Source organism: Manis pentadactyla, chromosome 4 (genome assembly GCF_030020395.1).
Source record: "Manis pentadactyla isolate mManPen7 chromosome 4, mManPen7.hap1, whole genome shotgun sequence".
Taxonomy (NCBI): Eukaryota; Metazoa; Chordata; class Mammalia; order Pholidota; family Manidae; genus Manis; species Manis pentadactyla.
In genome coordinates, this window is record NC_080022.1 from 13,772,506 (window position 1) to 13,797,234 (window position 24,729).

Consider the following 24,729-nt stretch of genomic DNA (forward strand, 5'->3'; position numbering starts at 1 on the left):
GCCACAAAAGAGGGCTGACATCAGTGTCATTGGTCACCTGTTTTATTCAGACTTGAGTGTATCTCTCCCCCAACAGGGCAAGAGAAGGTCTACTCTATACATTTCATTCTTCACAGTAAAGAAAAAAGCTGTCATTCCCCAAATGCATGAACAAGGGAGAACTTCTATGATTTTTTAACTTGTGCAGAGACAACAGCCTAGCCAACCAGCAAGGCTACACCCACAACACACCAGTTTCCTACACCACCCCTTCCTCCCCTCTTTTTTAAAGCTGCAAAAGTTAGATCAGTAACATTTAAAAATCTGCTCATTTTAAGAGAAATACAGTGATCCACACTTTAGTTTACCTAAAACTAAAAATAAATAATGAGGTTCTTAAAACAAGGATGAGTTTATTTAATTAGGTTAAAAGATGACTAGACCAGCATGTGGATGAACTAAGAGATTACGAGGTACAATGAAAGGGCCAGACTCTCTCTCCTCCCTTGAATTCCTCTTCAAGCTTCAGACAATTCAGTAGTATTAAAAAGGCCTCGGCTAGAACACATCTTAGGTGAAAAGCATGGACAATAACCAGCAAACCAAGACATTGTTATTACATACTTGACTTTTGATAAACTGAAGCAATGACTGGTGGCCCAACCGGATGAATGAGAGCCTCTAAATTAAAGGCCTAGTTAAAATAAGTGTTGACACCACAGAGAGTCCTCAACTCTTAAGTTTGTTTGGAGAAAAGCCGTGAGAGGCTGGATCATGGCTCAGACCTCAGCTAAGCATGGACCTTTGTCCCAATGTTAGCCAGCAAATACACCTATAAGGTGTTATTTTACAATAAGAGTTCCCTTCTGACTTTGAAGCATAAGGCTAGGAAACAGAAGGATTTCTAGATAAACCTGGGAAACACAGAAGGCAAACCAAAATCAACTTAAACAGGCCTCACAAAGGAGAAAAATCCACTGGCGGCCTTATAAGAAAAACAACATTCATAGATGAGCAAAAAAAGGAAACGACAATGGACTTTGGACTTCAGGGGAAGTCCATCAAGACGCCTTGAGATTCTCGGCTCAGAAAGTGGTTCAGCCTCCATCCACTGCCGACTCTGCGTCAGACACATTCCAAAGGAGTCTCCCTGAGAGTCCATCTTCCCCACATCCCTTAACTGGGGTGAGTGCCCAACACACATCCCACCAAACTGGCAAACTGCAGCTCGACCTTCTTACCGACCCTCACTCCCCTCAGCTCTCTGCTCTGGGCAGTGGGTCTTGGGCCTCTACCGCCAGGCACGATTCAGGAGTTTCACCTGTGCCAGTCTCTTGGTGATCATGGTGGCAAAAACCAGGCCAAAGAGGACACTGCTGATTAACACATAGTCATAGTCATCCTTCAGGACATCGAACTGTTTGGATGGGTAGACTCGAGTTTGGTAAATGTCCAAACCATAGGCCACAACCTAGAAAGCAGAGGGAATGAGAAATACATCAGGAAGGCAGCCAAGTGATCGGCCACTAGCTCCACGCTGGTAAGAAAGCAAATGGGACCCTCAGCTGTTTCCCCAAGGGTGAAACAGAGCAGCTATCACACAGGGTGGCTGTGGGCTTTACTCACCAAACAAGTGGACTCCAGGCCTGACGGAGCTGTGTAGATACCTCGCATTCGAGAAACTGTCTGGTTATAGTTGATGAAACGCTCTGCATGTATCTGTACATCTGGTGAATACGGAATGAGGTTCTCCTCTCTGCAAAACAGCAGCCAGGACTGGCATTCAGAGCTGCTGCAAGGGGATCTCTTGGCTGCCCTTTCTGAGTCCTGGGAGGTTTCCAGGCCACAAAACTAAGTCTCAAATCTTCCTTCAAGGTCTACTTGGAATTACATAGTTAAAAATTTAGGAAGGGCTGTAGGAAAGAAAGCTGTGTGGATAGCAAGGCAGATCTGGATTGCTATCTGCTCTTAATCTAAAAAAGATAACAGACCACCAGTATTTCACACGAGGAGGGAAGTCAGGGCCACTTCAAAACCAAAACACTGAGCCTCTAGGCCAATTCCTGCTCTTCCCTTCAAAGTGCCTCCATCCTCACCCTTCTGAAAATGCTATTATCACCGCATGTGCTTCCCCAGCTTTAACCTCCCATGTCTCCAAGCCATACTCCTCCTTTCCTCATGTGCAAAGACAGATCTACTGTTCCTCATGCTGCCTCAACCCAAAGGGAAGAGAATTCAGGATGGAGGCAGGTAAATATGCAGAGATGATGGCTGGAAATACAAAGATTAATACTAATAGTGACAAGCTATTGGTTTTCCCACACAACCCAGCTCCCCATTTCCCCCAGTCTCATTTCCTAGCATCCCCACTGCTGGCTGCTCCAGGCACAGTGGCCTCTGCCTTGCCCCTAACTTTCCAGACATGATCTCAGGGCCTTTGCACTGGGTGTTCCTGTGCCTGGGAAGTTCTCCCTCAGATATCCACAAGGCTAGCTAGCTTCTTACCTCCTTCAAGTCTTTACTCAAAAATCACCCTTTCAGAGAATCTTTCCTAAGCCACTCTCTCAAATTTCACCCCCAAAGACCCTCCGACCCTGAATTTTTTCTCCTTAGCATTTACAAATCCCTAAAAAAGTAGTGCTTCACTTGTTTATCTCATTTATTATCCATCTCATCTTTCCCAGCAGAACGTGTGTATCATGAAGGCAGTTTGTCAGACTGTCACCGCTATGCCCCTGCTCTCAGCACAGCAGGACAGTGCACAGCACCCCGAGGACCAGACTTAACCAGTGAGGTCAGGTCCTCGGGGTCACAGTCATCAGCACTGCCCACAAGGGTCTCACCTGCTTTGTTCTGTTGGGATCTCGGGGCGGCGGGGATCCAGCAAGGCCTTAGGAAGGGAAAGAATTGCTCCGGAAGGTAGCCCAACTACACAGAAACAAGTGGACACAAGTCAGTGTTCAGGGATCCCACCCCAGGTCAGGGCTCGTTACAAAAATGTCATTACCACAGGAATTTAAAATAGAGTTTGAAACCAAAAAACGCATCACTGAGGCTCCCTTAAATGGCCAAATACAGTAATCCAAGAGCACACATGGGTCTGAATGAAGATTCCCCCGAAGATACTGGTTTCTTCACATACCATCCATGACATAAGAAAATAAAGTTCTAGAATCAAGAAATGGGTAACAGAGAGAAGAGCGTGGAAAGCCGCTTGGTCTCTCCATCCCTGTCCTCCCCTCCGTTAACACCTGCCCCAACCAAGTAAGCCTCCTGGCTACGAGCCTAACACAGCTGGGCGCACTGATGCAGTACTGAGGCCAAGCCAGGGCCAGAGGATGGGAAACATCAGAGCCCAGTGGCTTCAGGAATGGTGGGGGTTCAACTTGGGAAACTGCCGGCAGGGCTGCCTTCCCCATATCTGGACTAAAACACTAATACCAAGTGCCTGCAAAGCTGAGTCCCAAAAATCTTTGATAAAATCAACAAGACAGCAGCCTGTTAAATCTTCACTCCCTAAACCTACACATACAGCTGAGACCCTAAACCTAGCCAGTTTCTGCAGCATCAGCACAGAGACTATCTTAGGAATGATATCAGGGCTCTTTTTTCTAAGCAAGGTGAAAACACAGAACAGAGAAGTGACGTTGTTCATCAGAAATGAGGACTAAGAGCAATGTGCCATCTTTTATGGGTGGCAAAGGCAAATGAAGGAACTTCTGCTCAAATAAAGCCTCCATGCTAATCCTCCCTTACGGGGTCAGACAGGGCTGTGCTGACAGCACGGCTCTGTCCTTCAGTATGGCTGCCTATGGGAACTTGGTCAGCCCAGAGACCCTCCCCTGGTCACTCACCAAGCAGGTGCCGGCTGGTGATGCCCCGCTCAGTGATGGTGGCTTCCATGGCACTGATGGAGGAGGGGAAGATGTAGGACTGCTGGAGGACCTGGGGCAGCTGGGGTCGGTCCAGGGAGCTGAAGGCGGTGGCATTGTACTGCTCGGTGCCCTCGTACAGCTCCAGGGCAGTGAACTCGTTACGCCGGGCCTTGGTGTTCCAGTACTGGTACTGCAGAGAGAAGAGGTAGCAGCTCGGGGCCTGGCTGCTGGTTCAGCTGGCAAGGGGAGATTACCTGGGAAGGCACCTTTCCAATGAGCTGCACATCCAGGAAGGAAAGAAGCCACCCAACCCCAGCGTTCTTCCTTGCTACCAAGTTTACTAACTCTCAGGGTAGTTTTTTCCAGGTTGTCCAAAGTTCACCATAAGACAAAGGGCTTTTTAAGATACTCAGAAGTCAGAATAGTAACAGCCAACATTTGGGTGCTTATTGGGTGCCAGGCATTGCTCTAAGCGACACTAGACACCATTATTATCACTAATTCACAAATGATGCAACCCAAAGAGTTTTAATAACTAGTTCATGGTTGTACAGTCAGGAAAAAGAAGAGCTGAGATGAAAACTAGGCTCCTGACTCCTGAGCTTAGGCCCCTAACCAGCGCCCTCTGCTGCCATCCAGGATTCTGGATCCTATGAAAACACAAAGCAGCAACTGGTTTCTGGAATAAGAGGCAATGAATGGATTTAAGACTTGGGGAGGCAAGCCATACGTTGTGCCATGTCCTCTGTAGTGACATGAGCTCCTCTGCATTCCTTACCACCACCCAGTTCTCTGAGTGCACGATGTGGACGGGGCCCTTGGCTTTCCTCTGCACGGAGGAGTGGATGATGCGCCCGGTGACGCCATCAACGAGGAAGATGCCAATGAAGGTGCGCTCATGGTGTACATCGGTGCTCTCCGTCACCACGGCTAGCAGGTTAGGGTTCAGACTCTGGGAAGGACAGAAATGCTCCCTCACAACCACGATGGCTCCACTGCACTGGGAGCCCTGGGCTGTGAGGCAGACCTGGAGTTGATGGCCTGGCAGAGGCATCAGAATTTCTGGGCAGAAGAGCTCCCTATGGAGGAGAGTCCATCTTGACTGCACTTGTTTTGTGTCCACTGGGTGCCGCGTGCCATGCCAGGTGCTTTGCCTCTATCACTTCATTGAATCCCATGAACAAAGCAACTATTATTCATTACCTACATTTCACAGACGAGGTAAGTCTTACAGTAGGTAAGCAACTTGCCCAAGTCACAGACACAATGAACGGTGACTCAAGACACAATCCAGGTCTGCCTGCCCACTGACCCGAGGATACTGCTCCAGCAATGCTCTTTCCACCAGCACCCTCCCTGTACCAAATCGATGCTCTTACTTGACCCACTAGTACAAAGTGACACAGGCCATCACTGTCTCCTTGAAACACTTCCACAACTTAGCATCTCGGACACCCGCTCCCTGGTTTCCCTTCTGCCTGCCTGGCCACTCCCTTCTTAGTATCTTCTGTAGCTTCCTCTCATCTCCCAGTCTCTCGGGCACTTCCATCTGCACTCATTCTCCTAGTGATCTCAGCCAATCTCGTGGCTTTCACACCATCTCCAGGCACTGGCAACACCCGAGTTTACATATCTAAGCCAGCCTTCCCCCCGCACTCCAGACTTGACTTCCGGACTGCAATCCCAGTACCTCCTCAGACGTCTCACTTTAAACCTGACATGCCCCAAATTCAACTTCTGTTCTACCCCTACCTAAAACCTGCTCCCCCAGGCCTCCCCAGGTGTCAGGATCTTACAACCTCTGAGTCATCCCTAACTCCTTTCTCTCTCTAACAGACACAAACACCTTATCTGTCAACATTTTCTACTGGCCCTACCTTCCAAAGGATCCAGCATCTGATGCCTTCTCCACACCTCAGCCAACCCCCTCGAGCCACCATGGCCTCCCCTGGATGCCCTACAACAGCCTGATGGGCCTACCCGCGCTCCTTAGCCCCCTACAGTCTAGTCTCAACACGGCAGGTGGGGGAGCCTGTTCAGCCTCAGTCATTTATGTCATGTCCCTGCTCAAACTTCCCAGTGGCTCTTCTCAAAATAAAGGCCACAGTGGTAGCCTGTGATTGGGCCCCATCACCTCTCTGATCTCAGTAGCCCGGACTCACCTTACTCAACCCTGTCCAGGCACATTGTCCTCCTTGTTATTTCTGGAACACTCCAGGTATGCTCTGGCTTTTCCATCTGGGAGCTCTTCCCCCACATCTCGTGTGGTATTATTTCCACTCTCCTTCAAGTTTCGGCCAAGGGCCACTCTCACAGTGAGACTCTCCTTAACCACCCTCAGTCAGTGTACCCCTTCCACTCCCAGCACCACTTTCCCTCTGCTTGGTTTTGCGTTTTTCTATAGAACTGGTCACCCTCTGGTATTCTACAGAATTTACCTATTAATTTTCTTCATTATCCTCTCCCGTTATACGATGAAAGCCTTCTAAGGACAGGAAGTTCTGTCTGTTTTGATCATTGATGTAGCCCAGTGTCTAAACAAGTACCTGGCACCCAACAGGCACTCAGAAACAATTATTTTTTTTGCTGCTTCACCTTTGGTGTTCTTTCCAAAATCCCATAACCAGAGTCTAACCATGAGAAAAACATCAGACAAACCAAAACTGAGACATTCTGAACAAGCAGAAATGCAGCCACACACATGCATCCATCAAGAAAGATTTCAAGTCCCTGGCACTAATAACGATGTCACCTACGCAGCAGGCATTGTTCTAATCACTTATGTAATCACTAATCTTCTAAACGATCCTATGATGTGGGTACCATTATCCCCGTTATTCTGGGGAACACAGAACCTCAGGAAGCCTAAGCCAATTACCCACAACGAACAGCTAGTCTGCGGCACAGCCACGTCTGCACTGGACATTCCGACGGGCTTGTGCTCTGTAGCTCTGCCTAAGACTTGGGGAAGCGGTGTCCCTGTCAAGGTCCTCCGTGGTGGTACCATGTCCTCCTCCGACTCGGCTCTGCTCCACCAGAGGGTGTAACTAATGCCACTCGCTGTAACACTCTCTCATAGGACAGTTGCAGCCCACTAGCCACCTCTCAGTCTTCCTCCTTGGACCACTAACTAGAGGGCTGGATCACAGACATGCGGTTCCTGATGGATCAACTAAGATTTAACCCCAGAAAGTTCTACTGGTACTGCCACTAATGCTAAGTGCTTAACCTCAACTGTGTGGTGGCCACTGGGCTAAGCATGAGTATCTCATGTGATCATCACAACAACCGCAGGAGGAGGGCATATTATGCCCATTTCACAGTAATTTAAAGCTCAAAGGGATTAAATGACTCCCTCAAGATCATGTATCTCCCAAATCCTAGAGCCCAAATTCAAACCTTTGCTTTTGTGCTCTCCACAAGACTACTGTTCGTACCTTGTAGAGCACGCTGCGGTCCCCCATCACACGGCCCTGAGAATGAACATGCTCACTGCTGCGCTTCCCCTTCACCTTGACAATGCGCTGCACTTCTGGGGGAATAGTCAGCTCCCAGCTCAGCTCAGTGGTGAGGTCCTAGGGCAAGGGCAAAAGAGCCAGCACTTAGAATCAGGAGGATACACTCAGACCACAACAGCTATAGCTAGACCCATCCCACAGTTCATTATTTTGGGACTTTGTGCTGGAAGAATCAGAGACCAGAGCTCCTAGAAAAACAGCAATAAGGATCTAGTTTGTGAAAATGTTTTTGAACTCTCATGGCCATCCAGCCCAAAGCATTTTACAGATTCAGTGCAATCCCTATCAAAATGCCAACAGCATTTCTTAATTGAGTATAGAGCAAATAATCCTAAAATTCATATGGAACCACAAACGACCCTGAAAAGCCAAAGCAATCCTGAGAAAGATGAACAAAGCTGGGGGGACTACACTCCCTGACTTCAAAATATACTATAAAGCTACAGTTAATCAAAACAGTATGGTACTGGCACAAGAACAGACCTACAGATCAATGGAACAGAATAGAGAGACCAGATATAAACCCATGCATATATAGCCAATTAATATATGATAAAGGAGCCATGAATGTACAGTAGGGAAAAGACAGCCTCTTCAATAACTGGGGTTGGGAAAACTGGACAGCTACATGCAAGAGAATGAAACTGGATTAATGTCTAACTCCATACACAAAAGTAAATTTGAATGGTTTAAAGACCTAAATGTAAGACATGAAACCATAAAACTCTCACAAAAAAATAGGCAAAAATTTCTTGAACATAAGCATTAGCAATTTCTTTCTCGACATAGCTTCCCAGGCAAGGGAAACAAAATAAAAAATGTATATGTGAACAAGTGGGAGTACATCAATCTAAAAAGCTTCTGTAAAGCAAAGGATACCATCAACAAAACAAAAAGGAAACCTACAGTACGGGAGAATAGATTCACAAACAATTTACCCTATAAGGTGTTAACATCCAAGAGCTCATACAACTCAACACCAAAAAGACAAATAACCCAATTAAAAAATGGGTGGAGGACCTGAACAGGCATTTCTCCAAAGAAATACATATGGCCAACAGGTGCATGAAAAGATGCTCCACATTGCTAATCCTCAAGGAAATGCAAATCAAAACCACAAGAAGATATCACCTCACACCAGTAAGAATGGCCACTATCCAAAAGACAAGAAATAACAAATGTTGGTGATGACGTGGAGAAATGGGACCCCTCCTACACTGTTGATAGGATTGTCAATTGGTACAGCAACTGTGGAAAGCAGCATGGAGGTTCCTCAAAAAACTGAAAATAGAAATACACATGACCCAGTAATTCCACTTCTAGGAATTTATCCAAAGAAAACAAAATCCCTATTCAGAAAGATGTATGCACCCCTATGTTTATTGCCACATTATTTACAATAGCCAAGATGTGGAAGCAACCAAAGTGTCCATCAATAGATGACTGGTACATATACACGATGGAATATTATTTGGCCATTAAAAAAAAGAAATCCTGCCATTTGCAACATGGATAGACCTAGAGGGTATCATGCTAAGTGAAATAAGCCAGGCAGAGGAAGACAAGCACCATATGACTTCACTTATTTGTGGGATCTAAAAACAAAACAAAACAAAATGAACAAAATCACAGACACTGAGAAGTGACTGGTGGTTACCATGGGAGAGGGACTGTGGTAGGTAGGGAGGAGGAGGGGCATATACAGGGGCATAAAGATTCTCAATCATAATATAAGTTGGTCACAGGGATGGTGGGAGTACAGCATGGAGAATATAGCCAATGATTCTGTAACATCTTCCTATGCTGACAGATAGTAACTGCACTAGTTGGAGGTAAGGATTTAATAATGTGGGTAACTGTTGAACCACCGTGCTGTATACTTGAAACAAGCATAAGATTGTATATCCACTATGCTTCGAGAAAAAAAAAATTTTGGAACTCTCAATTTGATGGAGAAAGACTAAAGCCAATAAGAAAGGAGAGGAGTATTCAATAGCACCCTACAGTGTATCTGAGTAGCCCTGGGGGAGGGGGAGTTACTGGCAAGGGGCACAAGGGCCTCTGGGGGTGCTGGTGCCTTTCTGCTTCCTGATCGGACTGCCAGGTACACAGTGTGTTCCTTTTGTGAAGGGTCACTGAGCCATAACTTCATGATTTTGCACTTTTATCAATATTATACTTTAATAAAAAGCGGGCTTCACAAAATAAGGTAGAAAACACATTAAGTAAAAAAAGCAAATTTCACATTAATAAAGATAGGTCACTCCCATTTCAGTAGGAAAAAATAAATACAAATCACATATATATGTGGTCAATATAGCTGGTTCTCCAGGCCTGTAAATACACAGAAAGGAGAACGTGAGGATGCACAAATTACTGCCAGGTGTTCCCTCTGCAGAAGGCAGCTAAGCATGGGGTTCAACAGGTCCATTTACATTTTGCTTGTGTACTTCTGTATCAGTTCATCTTTTACAAAAGAAAATGTATGCATGTATTCCTTGTGTAAACTTTTTTGAAATAATAACTGTTTCTAATTGAGAACAAGTAAGGTTTCATTGCCACAGGCTCATGTGAAAACATGAGAATTCACAGAAACATCCCCAGGGTAAGGTCACCAGTAGATCACTGGAGGGCAGACTTAAGACTGCACTTGGGTTATTTCCCATGTGATAAGCATTGCCTCCTTTGTCTTCCCTTGGCCATGACATCCTCAGGACTCCAGTGATTCGTGGCACCCACACTCCAGTTCGCTCCCGTCTACCCACAAAGAACTGTCTCTTTCCAGGTCCCCTTTTCGTCAAGTTGGAGGGACAGTTTTGTTTCACCCAAAAGGGTAAAGGACGAGTTTCCTAGGTAGACCATTTTCAACTGTTTATTCTAAAGGTTAGCTGTTAGGAAATGTCAGAAAAGAGAAATACGGTTGTAAAACAGCAGCTAAAACTCAGGTATTGCTTCATGTGACCCTGTGAAGTAGGTACTACCACCACTTTACAGATAAGAAGGGCCAGAGAACCAGAGAAATCATGTAGCCAAGGGCACAAAGTTAGTAAGTGATAAAGCCAGGCTTCCCTCTCAGGCAGCTGGGCCCAAGCTCTTAGCCACTGTGCTATACTGCCTCTCTGAAGCCCGGTGGGACAGGCTGGGAGGGTCCTCTGGTGAGTGTACACCACAAATTACTCCTCTGTGCAGCCCTGCTAATGAGGCAAAAGCCAGCCCCTGGTGGACCCCAGAGCTAGTGTGTATCACTATTTGCAAGGACTCAAAATATGTCGGGATCAGAGCAAATTGATCTTATTTCTAGAAATTAAGTTCAAAGCACACATTCTATCAAGAATGAGTCAGTAAGATCCTCTTTGCATACAAAGTATGACTCATTACTCAACCCCCACTTGATCTTCACGCTCCCAAGAATGGAGAAAAACATCCCTTCTCTCTGCTACAGAAAAGGCATGCGGAATGCAGGCTCCACGGGGGCTGAGACTTCGTCTCTCATGCACTGCTCTTTCCACAACACCCAGAGCCGTGTCTCTCATGGAAAAGCTGCTCAGTGAGCAGGAAAATGACTGACTCTGCATCAGACATCAGGATTATGCTGCTCTAAGTTTACAACAGAATTAGTATAACTCATTTCTCAGCCAAACGACCAGGAACCCCTGCCACCCTCCCACAGGACAGCCCAGGGGACCCCTTCCCTACCTTTCGCAGTCGATAGCCACACAGCCGTCCCTGTTCTGCACCCACTAAGTAGAAGAAGATGGAAGGGGCGAGCTCATGCAGCTGTCGCAAGACGTTCCGAGTGGCTGGGAATGCCGTCACCTTGAAAACCCCAGACAGCACAGGAAAAGAGTTAAAGGAAAGGAATCTCTAAGCAGAGTTTCTCAAGACTCATTACTGTTTGCCATCACAGAGCGCCTTCTGAAGAATGAAATAGCAAATCTTAAAACAGTTACTGAATGCAGGGCTTAACCCCAGTTCTGCTAAGGGCTTAACCTGCGTTCTCACAAGTGCAGCAAGAGCAACCCTCTTGCCCCCAGATGTCCCGAGGCAGACAGCTCCCTCGCCTCTCCTCTCACTGCTGCTGACCACCCCTCCCCCCCCCACACCCACCTGCATGTTCTCCAGCCACCCTGAAGATGTCATACCTTGTACTCATCATCTAGCAACAGCAGCACCTTGGCATAGTCTTGATCCATGATGGGGAGAAGCAAAGACTGCAAGATGGGGCGTTTCAGCACTGGGGGAGCCACCTGACTCCACTTCCCAAAAATGGGATTGAAGACGTAGAGAGAACTCAATCCCGTCTCCTGAAATGGGCAGACTGTCAGACTCCACCAACAGGAGATGAATGCAAATCCTAAGGGTAAATCTGGAAAGCTGGGACTTCAGCTCAACAGGGTCAGACTGCCTGGTTTCTGCCACCTTTGTGGAAGACAGTGTTGCCTGAAAGTGGATGGTCCCCAAGGCTAATGTGTCAGAAGGAAAGCAGTCGGACTGCCTCAGGCTCCAAAGCTAACCCAGAACTGGACATGCTGAGGAAGAAATAAAACGATAGAGTTCAGCAACCAACTCAGCAGGTCTAGGTTAGCCATTCCAGCTAAATGTCTACCAAGCCCCCTTTCTAATAAGGCTAGAATGTATTGATACAAAAAAAAAATCCATCTAATTTTGGGAGAGAGATATAAATAGTTCTGTGTCCTATGCCCCCTCATCTAGAGAAAACAGCTGTTTAGCTACTGACAGCTGCCTCTGTTTATGAAGGAGAGTTGCTTTACTACAGATCTGGCGAAGTCACACCCATCAGTCCTGGAGGACTCCTCTACTCAGGCCAAAAAAATAGAACACAAAGAGCTCTTACAGAATTCCCAAGGCCCAGGAGAAATTTACATCGCAAAACACTCAACGGCCACACCCACTTTGGCTCAAATCAGAGGTGGCCACCTCACCTTGTCCTTGACCAGGAGGGTGCACTGCGGCGGGTGGGGGAAATGGGCAGTGGTCCTCTGGACCATCAATTTAAAGGAGGAGTCTGGCTTGACACTGGGGAGATATTGTTTCCACAAGATGGTGCCAGAGCTGCTCTCAATGCCAAAAAGCTGCAAGATAAACAAATAATTGGCTTACTACAAGAAAGACCCACCAAAGAACTGGTTCTATCCTTGAAAGTTAGACCCAGCACTGTTCCCTACCAAAGGCTTTTTGTTTCCCGCTCCAGGAGCCTCAGAAGGCATGGTACCTGGGGCTTAACACCTTCTCACCTTGCCTGAGGCTGTCACCATCACCATCATCTTCTGGAGGTTAAATTCATCTCTGGCAAGGGTGTCAATGTTGATCTCATTCTTAATCTGACTTCGGGGCTTCCGAGCATCATAAAACATTTTCCAGAGGTGGGAAGTCCACGCTTGCAGCAGGATGAGCTGGGATGAGAGGCGTTTCAGGAACATCCCCAGCAAGCCATCTGGTGTCAAGGAAAAGGTGATGCGGCTGAGCCTCGCCCCTCCGCAGACAAGGAGTTCCCAGCAAGGGCTATTTGCTTTTGCTACTGAGGGCTCTCTCCCTCTCCTGTGTGGCAGTCAAGCCCAAGGGCCAGTCCCGTGTCTGAAGCCAACAGTCTCATACTCGGGTACAGCCGTGCAGAACCTTCCCAACCCTACTTACCTGGTTCTTAGTACTTCGCCTGCCTGGAATCTTGGAATAAGAGACTAAGAGGTCAGGGATCAGCCATGCAGGACACAGCCATGTTGTGAATGTCTCCACCACAGTGCCACCACATCCAGAATGGCCAGAGGAAGGCTCTGGGTGCCATGACAAACCAGAAGAGGAAGGGGTGTGGAGGGGCAGGGGTGCAGATGTATGTGTATCATGAACAGGCACTTCCATTTCCCACTGCTTCATTCCTACTCTGTCACCGGCTTACCCTGCACCTAACAGACCTCCTTGCAACCAGCTCCCAGGGTCAGCACTCACTCTTCCTCTGACCCCATCACGTGGCTCCCACCCTCAAATCTCCTCCATGAAGCAAGGGAGCACAAGGAAGGAGCCCGGCCTCTGGAGCCCGGCAGACCTAGATCAAGATCCCAGCTCTGCTGCTACTTCCTGGCTGGGGACCTTAGCAAATGTACTTAATCTTCTGGCCTCTGCTTCCTCTCTATGAAATGGCATGTAACCTGCTGGGCTGTTACAAAGACCAGACCACATGATGAACATACAGGATTTTTGCACAATGTGGGGTACGTGGCAAGTGCTCACTGGAAAGGAAGAGTGCCTTTGTTTATCCCATTTTCCATCAGCCTCAGCTCAGGGAAGAGAGAGAGGTGAGAGGGAAACAGGACAAGTCACAGGCACAGCAGTCCACGCACACACAGTAGGTGCCTTGTTGATGCAAAGCAGGAAAAACAAAGCGTTAACCAAATGCTAGCCATGTGGGCATGCAACGAGCAACAAGGCAGCAGAGAGCAGATTTTACCTTGAATTGCTGGATCCAGGCAGCAGAAATAAATAGTAAAATCAAATTAATCCTCAGCTTAAGAAAACCTGCAATGCCTAGTGGGGTGCCTGGCCCAGAGTAGGCCCTCAATAAATACCTACTGGACAATGAGATGAATGGACAGAAGGGAGAGGGGGGGAGACAGGACTGAATCAGAGCAGAGTGAACCAAGTTCCTCCCGGGCCTGGGCTGTGGCAGGCCTGTGAGGGCACTGGCCGGTTGCCACCAGAGCAATCCAGTCCTCGTCTCTAGAAAGGTGTGGCTATTTCTTTGGAAACAACGTGCAGCGGCAGACCCGGTGCCTGAGAGATCTGATACTCAGCAATGCTGGTTATTCCTACACTAAGTTAAGACTCTTCTTCCTCAGGATCTTTCCCTGGAGGGATTCAGAGTCCACTCCTTTCAGAAAAAAGAATGGCTACATAAACCACAGGGCCATGAACAAGCTGGAGAACAGACTGGCACAAGCTGCGCCCGGGGAGCCAGGGATGCCGCAAGACGACACCGCTTATGGGCCAACTAACGAGCCCACTCCCCGGGCAACCTCCGCCGGCAACTCTGCAGTTCATACCTGCCTTCTTGCCAAATTCTCCTTCCAGCTCGGCCTGCGCCCCAGTCAAGGGGAGATCCACCATCTCTAGGCACACCACCTCGGCCAGTGACTCCTCACGGCCCCACAGCACCACCTTCCCTGCTGGAGAAACCAGGGTTACAAAAGCTAAGCCCATCTCCTCCGTCTTCTGCAGAAACCCTGCCAGGTGGCTCAGGAATCCCTGCAGCTCTTGTGTAAAAAAGAGAAATGGTAGAAGCAGAGGCCTAGATTCACCAGGTTAAGTGAGGAAAGTTCTGTAACCCACCCTAGAAGGTTGAAGAATTACTGGAAAGCAGAGGACATATGGCTCTAAAAAAAATCCTCAGGGTATATAGTCTGCTTGCATCCTTCTCAGAAACATGTTCATAGCCCCCAAAATATAGTCTGATTGGAACTCACAGAAAGGCCTGAAAAAAGAAAAAATGGGTTGGATGAGGCCCACTCACCCAGCTGCTGCAGGAAAAGTAGCAGATGGTCCTCCGTCTGTACCAAGGCCCGGTAGCCCACGGAGTCATCCTTCTTCAAGAATACCTGGATGTACATCTGTAAGCCCAAGAGTTGAGACCCAGTCAGCAAGAATCCTAATGCCTCTCAGCGCACCAGACCCCAAGATTCAAAGCACTGGGAGTTGTCGGGGTCCAGGTCATGGCGTTATTTGATGTCTAAACAATACACCTATTACCTAGACTCCGGTAAGATAACATGTTATTCTCAGGAACCAAGACAACCCGCGGCGCTAGGCTCTAGCTCAGACCCCTCCAGGGGAATGTAAGTACTTCCCCAGCACCGTGTCATTCACTCCACTCCAGCTGTCCCCACAAAGTGAGCAGGCCAGGAGGAGGCTTTCTACTTTGGAGATGAAGCCATAGCCCAGAGAGACTGAGGCACACCACTAAAGCATAGAGGCCATGCTGACAGTGATTAAGAGCACAGGCTGTGGGTCAGCGACCTCCTACTAGCTCTGTGGCTCTTAAGAGGGTTCCGAATCTCACCAGGCGCAGCTCCCTCATTTGTAAAATGCGGCAGCGATAACCACTCCATAGGACCGTTGGGAGAGCTGGTTAGTGCGTGATCGAAGAACCTCATATGTGCCTGGCCCAGCACCTGGCATAAATGGCGCTTGCTTCTACTGCTATTCATGGGATTTGTGGGAAGTGGTGGCTCAGGAAGAACTTACAGCCATGTCCAGAGAGCCATCACCAGGCCCCATGGCTGGGACCAGGCCCTAAGGAAAGGAGGCCCGTGCTAGAAGCCCACAGGATGGGACCCGAAGGCAAAGGCTCTGACTCACCCGATCGGGCCGAGAGCCACTCTGCTCCAGGCTGAAGGTGATGGTGGTGTCCAGCAGCCGCCGACCTGTCTCCACTAGGTAGAGGTTAATGGTGTAGGTCTGGTTGAAGCAAGCCAGTGAGTCCTATGGGTACAGACAGACGGGTCAACTAGGGAGCCCCCCACAAAGCAAAGTCCCACAAAGGAAGTCCAAGATTCAGGGCAAATACCCTAGAGAAGAACCCAGGCAAAGACAGGAAATACATGCAAAGGAGAATAAAAAAGAAAGCAAAGTCTTAAGGCAGAAATAAAGTAACTGAGTAAATAAATAAAACTACACTTGTTTCAGAAGGAAGCCAGTACAGTGAGGAGACTTCCCAAAGAGAGCTAAGACTGGAAGCGAGGACTCCACAGCCCTTTGGAATCACTTAGGAGACGGAAGCCACAGCAGAAACCTGTGCCAGGGCTCCAGAAAATGCTTCCATGCAACGGCCCAGATCACCACAGCACCAGCCAGGATCCCAAAGGAAATGGGGAAATGGAGGCCCAGAGGAAAAAGTAGCGGAAACCGATTCTAGGGATCCTGCCTCCTAGTCTCCCAACCAAAAGTGACCAAGAGAAACATGACTTAATTTACAGACCCTAGAAAACCCTATCTGAGGCTGGGAACTCTTGGAAACGTGCTCGCAGCCTTAGCTACTTCCCTGGCTGGCCCCCCATGGCTCCCTGCCTGATGCCATGCCCTACCTGTGGACTGGACTTCTCCATAAAGCTCCCCATTGACCCATCTTCCAAATTGCTAGGTTTCTGCTAGAGAAAAGAGTAAGACAGAAGGAGAAAATTCAGCCAAAGGGTCACTTTCCCATCACCAAAATGGAGCTTTCACTTCTGTCTTATCAGCACTTGGGGGGGGCCAACTTCATTTCTCATTCCTGCCCACGAAGCCTCTGCAATGCTTACAAGCACCAGAAGAAAGTGACATCATTATATTAGGGTCCCATTCCTGGGGACCAAAGAGGAGGACAGAAAGCTCTAGAGATAAGTGAGAACCTACTTCCCAACAGCCTCCTGTCCCGGGTTCAAAGTCACCAGGCCAATATGCCCAGACTTTTGGTTCTCAGGGCTCCTGGCAGAAGGAAGGAAAACCCCAAGTGCCGAGTTACTGTCAGTGCTCACCGCTTCATTCCGACACGTCATGACTGCAGCCACCGTCTTGTCCCCCGTGGTGGCAAAGCTCACCAGGGCAGTCTGCAGGATAGAGTACAGTGCCAGCTCTTCAATGGGGCCTGTGCTAGCCAGCAAGCCCCAGAGAAGGTCACCTCTACAGGGAAATCCCTTGGCCATGGAGTTGAAAGTGCTCGCAACTGTGGAGCATAACAGACAGGGAATTTGAGGCCAGAGAGAGGCCCCAGTTCCACCCACAGCTGAAAACAGGCCTCTTCCCTACGTTCAACCAGACCCAGGTCAATCCCAAGCCCCAGACTGCTCTTAGTATATACAGGGAAGCTCTAATTAATGTCCCCACTTTCCTGTGAACTCAGAGGAAGGAGCCGGTCTTACTCTAAAGATCCTTTGTAACAAACTCTCAGAAGAAAAGGTATTTCACTTCCGCTATGGCTACCCCTCAAATCACCTATGGAAAGATGTCTTCTATCTTCAGCAAATGCCTCCAATTCAAAGGCAGGGCTTGCTTGCTAGCACCCATGTCTTAGCTAGAAACTCCTCAAACCTAGCAAACCACACTGCCTGCAGTTACCTGTGGGAAGTTTTTTAGCAGACTCAGGACCCCGTGACGGTACTGCAGCAGAGCATAGTGGCTTGGGGACAACTGTAGGAAGAACTGGGCCCGAGAGGGATCCGCTGGACTGGGCTGTGTGGGCAGGACCCGGGGTTGGAATCCACTTGCAAATTCTAAGTCCAGAGACTGGAAGGCAAAGAGAAGGATTAGGGCTGGAAGTAGTTGAGTCCCTGACCCATCCTGGGTTTGCATCCTCCGCCCCACTTTGCAGCAGAAGTACGTAGGCCATGGTATGTGGCTGCAGAAGCTCCCATTCAGGTTCTCCAAAGAGGAGAGTGGCCCACTTCCCCATACACCAGTTCAGCTAGAGGCCTGACCTTCTCCCAGTGGCTGCCACAGTCCAGGAAGCAAACAGTGACACTGGGTGACTTTTCTAAGCAGCAAAGGTGATGCCTCGGGCTGGGGTGGGAGGCACTGGTCTCTCACCTGCAATGAGATCTGCTGCAACTCCCACTCTGTCTCCAAGGCCAAGGTTTGGATGGACTGTGAGCCCAGGTCAGGGCATACCAGGACAGCCTCATCCACAACAGCACAGGATCCAGTGAGACTTTGCAGCCAGGGAGTCGAAACCCTGACCTGAGGGAGAAACATCATTACAGAAGGCTTATAGGGCTTTTGCGTCTCCCTCTCAGTTCATCAGCAAGGTCACCGCCAAACCCCACTGGGAGGCCTACACTCAAAAGCTCCTCACAGTTGGTTCCAAAGGAGCTCTTCCCATCCCTCCCAACCTCCAAAGAACTCCAAAGCTGGAGAAAATCAGGATTTTCTTTCTGGTCCCTGGAAATATATACCAGGTCATTTTTAATGCTTGACACTTCCAATAAGCATTTCTCTACTCTACTTGTCATATAAGGTTTCCTGTAATTATTTCATAATATTATCTTGTAAGTTACTTGCAGACAATGATGAATAAAATAGATCTATGCAGTTTGTAAGCCATCCCAGGAGAGCCCCACGTGCAAATGTGAGGGCTTTAGATAAATGCCTGATGAGGAGAAAGCAGCCTCCAAGTGACCAGAATCAGGCTTTTGCCTCTGACCCACCAAGTTCCCCGGTCCCCACTGCAAAAAAGGCTCTATCTATTCCCCTCCGCAATACACAAGGCTTCTAGCGCCAGATGCCGGACCTTACCTGCTGAACAATCTCTCCATCCTCCACATTAAACTTGACAATGTTCACATGGCTGAAGGGCACAACTCCGAGGGCCCACACCACCCCAGAGCCATAAGAATACACCATCTGGTAATGGATGCTGTCACTAAGAGAGGGAAGAAAAAGGGAGGAATTAAAGATGTAGCCACAGGATGGGACCATCCTCAGGGGTCCTCCAGAAACACGCACCAGGTCCTTAGCCAGATGTCACAAACTAAGTCCTCCAACAGGTTTTGTTTGGCTCAAAGTTTTATCTGTCTCAATATGAATCAGAACATTCCAAACTGAGATTTTGCATGGAAAAATCAGACTTCTTTCTTTTCTTAAAAAGGAAGGTGTGGCAACACTAGGCCACACCTGTCCCCTCCTACCGGGCACCAATCAGAGGAGTAAGGCTGCCCCCTGGAGGTAGGCCAGTCACACTGCAGATTCTGACAATCCTCATTGGACCTGCTTCACATGGCTGCTATGCATTTGGCCCCACAAGAATTTGTATTTCTGGTCCCTGCTTAAACTTTGAAAAGGGCCACAGGGGATCTAGGCAGGTCCTTCCTTTCTCCTCTCCTCCCTGTTCCTCCCAGCTCTGATGCTTTCCACCACCAGGCCCTCTGGAAAGACTCTCAAACCTCACTCAGCTCCTACTCTGGGCTCTTGAGTTGTTCTAATTCTTAGTATCAATGAAAAGCTCAGTTTGACTTCAACTAGAAGCCAAAAAGCCCAAAGTACTATGACCTTCAGCGAGTGAGTCACTCCCCCTGCTTGACTGGCTCTAGTGCCCAGTTCGGGTTTTCGCCTCACTGTGAAGGAAGCTCCCACAGTAGCACAGCCTCTGAGCTCATCAGGCACAGATCTAATGAGTCCAGCACACTCCCCACGATGCCAGCGCCGACATCGGGTCAGCCTGGGCAGAGCAAATGCTTCGGCCCTCGGGGAGGAAGAGGGCTTTCAGCGGGCAGGACGCGGCGACTGTCTCCTGGTGGCAAGGCAGCCTTACCTCTCCGGGAGATGTTCCACCCACTTCAGGTGCCCACTGGAGAGGTGATGGAGGGCGAGGGTGGTCTTCTTCAGGACTGCGAGGTACCTCACTGACTCCTGCAGGCCTACCAGTCCAAGTGCCTGGAAACTGAGCAGGGCCAGGGGTGAGCATTGCCTGGCACCTCCAGAGCCCCAGGCAAGAGGAGACCATCCGAGCGCTACCACTATAGCTTGGTGGGTAAGAAGACAGGCTTGGGGTCAAAGGCATCAGGATCCTAATCCCGGCTCTGCCTCTGGGTAGCTGACCTGACGGTCTGCACTCTCACCCACTCCACCATACTGCTTCCCTGAAACCTCCTGAACCTCTGAAGGGCCATTCCCTCCTTCCCCTGGGACTTCAGCGCAACCAGGCCAACCCCCTACCGTGGCCCCACCAGACGTACTACCCAGAACTATTCTGGGTTTCACGCCTGCCTCCCCCAGCTGACAAGACAGAATGATGACAGAAACTGTCCTACATTCATATGTGTGTTCCCACTGCCTGGGAGCTCACCAAGTGTTTACCAAATGAGTTACTATCAGAAGATGCGTAAGCCAACACAAATGACCCTGTAATTTAAACAACCCAAGCCACGATATAAGTAGCTCAAGATGTTCTCTAAACATAGAATTAAAACACTGAAAGTTGTATGTTATGTTCTCATATCTAGAATAATGAAAAGCTCTCAAGTCATGAGGAATTAGGAGCAATCAGGAGAAGCACCCAAGTACAGTAGTAAGCAGTGCACCTAGCACAGAGTTCTGCACCTAACAGGTGCTCAACAAATGCTGCCTGAGGAAACACATGCTCTACAACCTCAAGAACATCAAGCCCTGGGTGTCTGATGCTCTTTGGCTCCTTAGTGGCCTCTGGGAAAAAAGCCGTAAGGCCCCAAATTGCTGTCGATGCAGTCCTGTGCTCCAGCAAAGCCCTGAACCAAGATAACATACAGCTTCCTCCCTTCTACCTGCCACTGTCCAGGGTGATCTCCCAGTTCAGGCCCCCGATGTTAGTCTCCCAGGAACGCATGATTCGGCCTCCATTGGACACAGTGATTGCATCTGGAAGAGAAAAGATCATAGGGACATTATCCCCCAACCCGGTGCTCTGTAGCCTCCTACTGTCTGTGAGCAGTGGCTGCACTGCTGATAGATGGGTGCAAATGGAATTTATTTGCGTATCTGTCCTCTCCTCTCCTGCCAGACCCCATACAAAGGAAGAAACCAAGCAGGGGAGACAGAACCGACACCATGACAGAGACAAAGCAGGACTCTGCTTACCCTGTCCATGGAGCAGCATGGAATCCACAGCCCCCTCTGCCGTGCCCTTGTCAACATGGCGCCACACTGAGGGACACAAGAGCCAGACAATACTGTGAATTAGGGACAGGCATCCAAGAAGAGGGCAGGACAGAACCGAAGAGGGCTTTGCTTGCAGAGCAGTATCCAATTTTATTTCAAGGGAGAGGACCGCAGCCTACTGGCGATGATCCACTCCCGCTCAAAGGGTAACGAGGGGTGGAGGGGTTGAGAGGAGCCACTACCGTCCCAGGGCACCCCATCCCCCCACCCCCACCCCATCAGGCATACACACAACGGCAAAACTAACGAAATCCATACGATTCCCAAGAAAAAGAGTAATTGTAAATTGTATTTCCACAATTTTAGTGCCTAAAATCATCCATAAAAGGAGCTAACTTAAGGGAGGTATCCAAATAGAATGTGTTTTTCGCAACAATATCTTATTTAAGAATACTCAGTACTCAGGCTGAGGGAATAAACTACAAAGGCCAATTATAGGAATATATTAAATATTCAAAGATGACATGACCTAAAAAAAGGAGAATCCTGTAAGATGTGCATCTTTCGGCCGACTTGTCCCTAACTCGGGCATCAGCTGAGCAGACTTCTCAAGCCACAGGCCATCCTGGATTCACGGTGGTCAGCCATTCCAGCCAAGCTAACCAGGCTACAGAGCTCACTCACAGATCTCCCCAGTCCGAGAATTTAATGCTGCAATCACGTTCTTCTCTGTGGCCACAACCAGCTTCTTGGATCCAGGGGAAAATTCTAAGGAGGCAAACTTGAGCTTCCCAACATACTGCTGTCTCCTGAGGAAAGAGGACAGGGAAATGCTTCGGAAAAACAGCTCCACAAATACATGAGGTTATGACCGTCCAATCTACCCCAGGATGCAGGAGGACTGTTTGCTACTGAGGAGATCTGACCAAAAGCAAGATTTCTATGCACTGTGGTCAGAAGCAAACTGAACAAGAAGACAAAGTGCACCCCAATAGATGAGAAATACAACCTTCCCTCTAAAGGCAAGCACATATTTATCTCAAGTGACAACCCAAAGAGCACCTGGCCTAAATCCCACTAGAACAAACATTACAGTCCACTCTGCATTCCCTACCAGTAGGAAGAGTCATCATTGCACACGAGGGAAGAGACAGAAGCCCTGCTGTCCATGAGCAGATGATACAGCTTCCCCTTCTATTTCCACTGGCCTCTGGAGTAAAATTATGCAAAACTTCCAACAAACCTCCATAAATGGGGTCAGGCCCTTGTTCTTCACAGCCCTTTCCAGCCCACACCACGTTCAGGATCCATTTTACTCATTACTCATACTTTCCTTGGACTACATGGGAATCCCCATCTTTTGAAAGTTCACATTCTGCCTCTTCATTTTTACACAAGACCTACGTTAGTTCTTGTTTTCACGAGCTGAAAGAAATCTGAAGAGGTTTTCCACTTTTACAAAAAACAGGCAAAAAGGGAAAACAGCATTCGGCATCTGTTTTGCAGTGAGTCCACTGTTACAGAGGCAGCGTCCACCAAGAAGAGGGCAGCGCCACCAAGCTCCTTCCCCAGGAACCACCCAACATCGCAGCATCAAGCCACCATATATTCTGAAGTGTGTCTGTGAGCATTTGTGCTTTATCTCCATTTACCTTGTTCAAAATTAATTGTTAGAAATATGTGGCCTAAGATAGCAGAAAAACCTATGAGAGGTTATTTTTTTGGACATGAGAATGCTCAAAAATTTCCCATATAAATTAATGGTAATTACTTCTTCACTTTATGCTATTTCAGCTTATAGAAGGTTTCAGAAGAACACTCTACTTGTAGAGAGTAGGGGAAACCTATATCCCATCATGTCTGGCCCTCTTACCTAAGTATACTGGAAATTTTCTACAGGAATATCCTAAGGAAACTATAAGATGACATACTACCAAGTAGATAGGAAGTGTTTGTACATTGCTGTTAATGAAGTCGTGCAATCTCTAACAAATTATACAGGACACTTACATTAATTTCTCTTGTAATATTGTTTGGTCTAATTTTTTAAAATAAAGAAGAAGCTAACCTGTTAGTAGAAAGACAGAGTTCTTTGACATTTGACAGCTTCTACCTGTAATTTCACATACTTTATTCTCACTGTATCTACAGAACACTCTATGTATACAGGCTAAATATTATTACTCTCATTACAGGTAAACAAACCAAACTCCACTGAGATCAACTAATTACTGTCAGAACTAGAATGCACAACTTAGGCCTTCTGATTCAAAATCCCATGCTCTCTTTTAAAATGCCATCATCTCTTATCTGGGTTATAAAAGTAATGCCTTCTCATTGTAGAAAATGCAAAAAATGCATGAAAGCATAAAAAATAAAATTAAAAAATGCCTAAAATACCACCACCATAAATTTAACGTGTAATATAAAACATGTTTTAAATATTTTTTAATGTGTAAATGTAAAAATAAATCTTCCATTTATTTTCTAATTTGTAAGTTATATATAACTAGTATTCTGCTAAGTTGTAATCACCACATACACCATATATGCGTAATACATACACTACCTTGCAAGCAATTGCCCACATCATTAAAAATGTGACTTGGGTTGCATTTGTCACACTGTCTTGTATCACACACTTATGTACCTGCCCCACTAGACTGAGCTCCTTCCCATCTCTGTATCCAACCACTGCAGCTGGAATAACTCTTGGCCCACAACAGGCACTCAACAAATATGTGAATCAATTTACCCCACGTGGATTAGACTTCACAGAGTAGCTATCTGAGCTGAGATCTGAACATGGATAAACTGTTCTCTGAAGTAATGATAATGGGTGATATATACTGATGGCACTCAGTGAGCCAAAATTGCTCTATTTAAAAGAATTATCTCATTTATCCTTACAACTACTATTAAGAGAAAATGGACTATTAATAAGCCCATTTTACAGAGTAAGAAACCCTAGCACAGAGCAGTTAAGTCACTTTCCCAAGATCACACAACCCTTAAGTGGCAAAATTGATATCCCAAGAAAAGCAAGCCCACTCCAGGGCCTTAAGGAAAGGGGTAGGGGTAGGAGGTGAGTGAACGGGACCTCCTGGATGATACGAGATTTGAGAGACCAAGTTCTGAGCCCAGGGCCGGGATGGGCTAGAATCGAGATTTAAGAGGACTCAGTTCAGGACTTACTGAGACCCAAGCCCCTGATCACATGCCCAAAAGATAGCAATTCGAAAAGGAATGCTAATTCAATAAGGGCTGTCGACCTCTGACAACAGTAGAACAGAAACCTGACAGTAACAGGAATGGGGCCTGATAGGAGGAGGAAGTGACCTCTGACCAGAACCCCAAGCATGCTTGAGTGTCAGGGCCGGCTTCACGGGCTTGCATACCGTCACACAGGGACCGGCTTAGAAGCGCCCCCAACACCTGGTTTAAAGCTCTGTTATCGCCATCTTAAAACTTAACTTTTGAACAAGGGATCCCCCGTTTTCATTTTGCACTGGGCCCCGCAAGTTATGCAGCGGGTCCTGCTGCACGGTGCACTCCTCCCTTTAGCAAGCACAAGGCAGGTACTCGAAAAATAGCCATATATTTCCCGAACAGGCGCCACACGTACGTACCAATCAAACTTGCCCACTTGGTCTTCATAAACTGCAGCCACAGGGATACACAGGGCAGCCCAGAGCCAAAACCTAAAATCCCCCGCCGCCATGACTGCAGCCTGGGCCCGCCCGCCG

At 47.9% G+C, this 24,729-nt stretch overlaps 1 protein-coding gene across 4 annotated transcripts; it reads right to left on the reverse strand.

Moving 5' to 3' along the window:
* Positions 1 to 378: 378 nt before the first annotated feature.
* On the reverse strand, positions 379 to 24,729 carry EMC1 (ER membrane protein complex subunit 1). 4 transcript variants are annotated; one of them, XM_036914466.2, is made up of 23 exons: positions 24,613 to 24,729; positions 21,668 to 21,792; positions 20,963 to 21,028; positions 20,650 to 20,743; positions 19,662 to 19,790; positions 18,647 to 18,773; positions 17,942 to 18,091; positions 17,474 to 17,641; positions 16,894 to 16,965; positions 16,465 to 16,524; positions 15,740 to 15,862; positions 14,895 to 14,991; positions 14,428 to 14,550; positions 12,628 to 12,827; positions 12,316 to 12,465; positions 11,515 to 11,676; positions 11,069 to 11,188; positions 7,292 to 7,429; positions 4,633 to 4,806; positions 3,834 to 4,044; positions 2,823 to 2,907; positions 1,606 to 1,735; positions 379 to 1,450 (listed from the first exon to the last, which is right to left on the reverse strand). In XM_036914466.2, exons 1-23 carry the CDS (start codon positions 24,702 to 24,704, stop codon positions 1,271 to 1,273), a joined length of 2,976 nt encoding a protein of 991 aa, XP_036770361.2. In that variant the 5' UTR covers positions 24,705 to 24,729; the 3' UTR covers positions 379 to 1,270. The 4 variants fall into 4 exon arrangements, with proteins under 4 accessions (XP_036770361.2, XP_036770362.2, XP_036770360.2 ...); XM_036914467.2 differs by having other exon boundaries at positions 14,428 to 14,547; positions 16,465 to 16,527; XM_036914465.2 differs by having other exon boundaries at positions 16,465 to 16,527.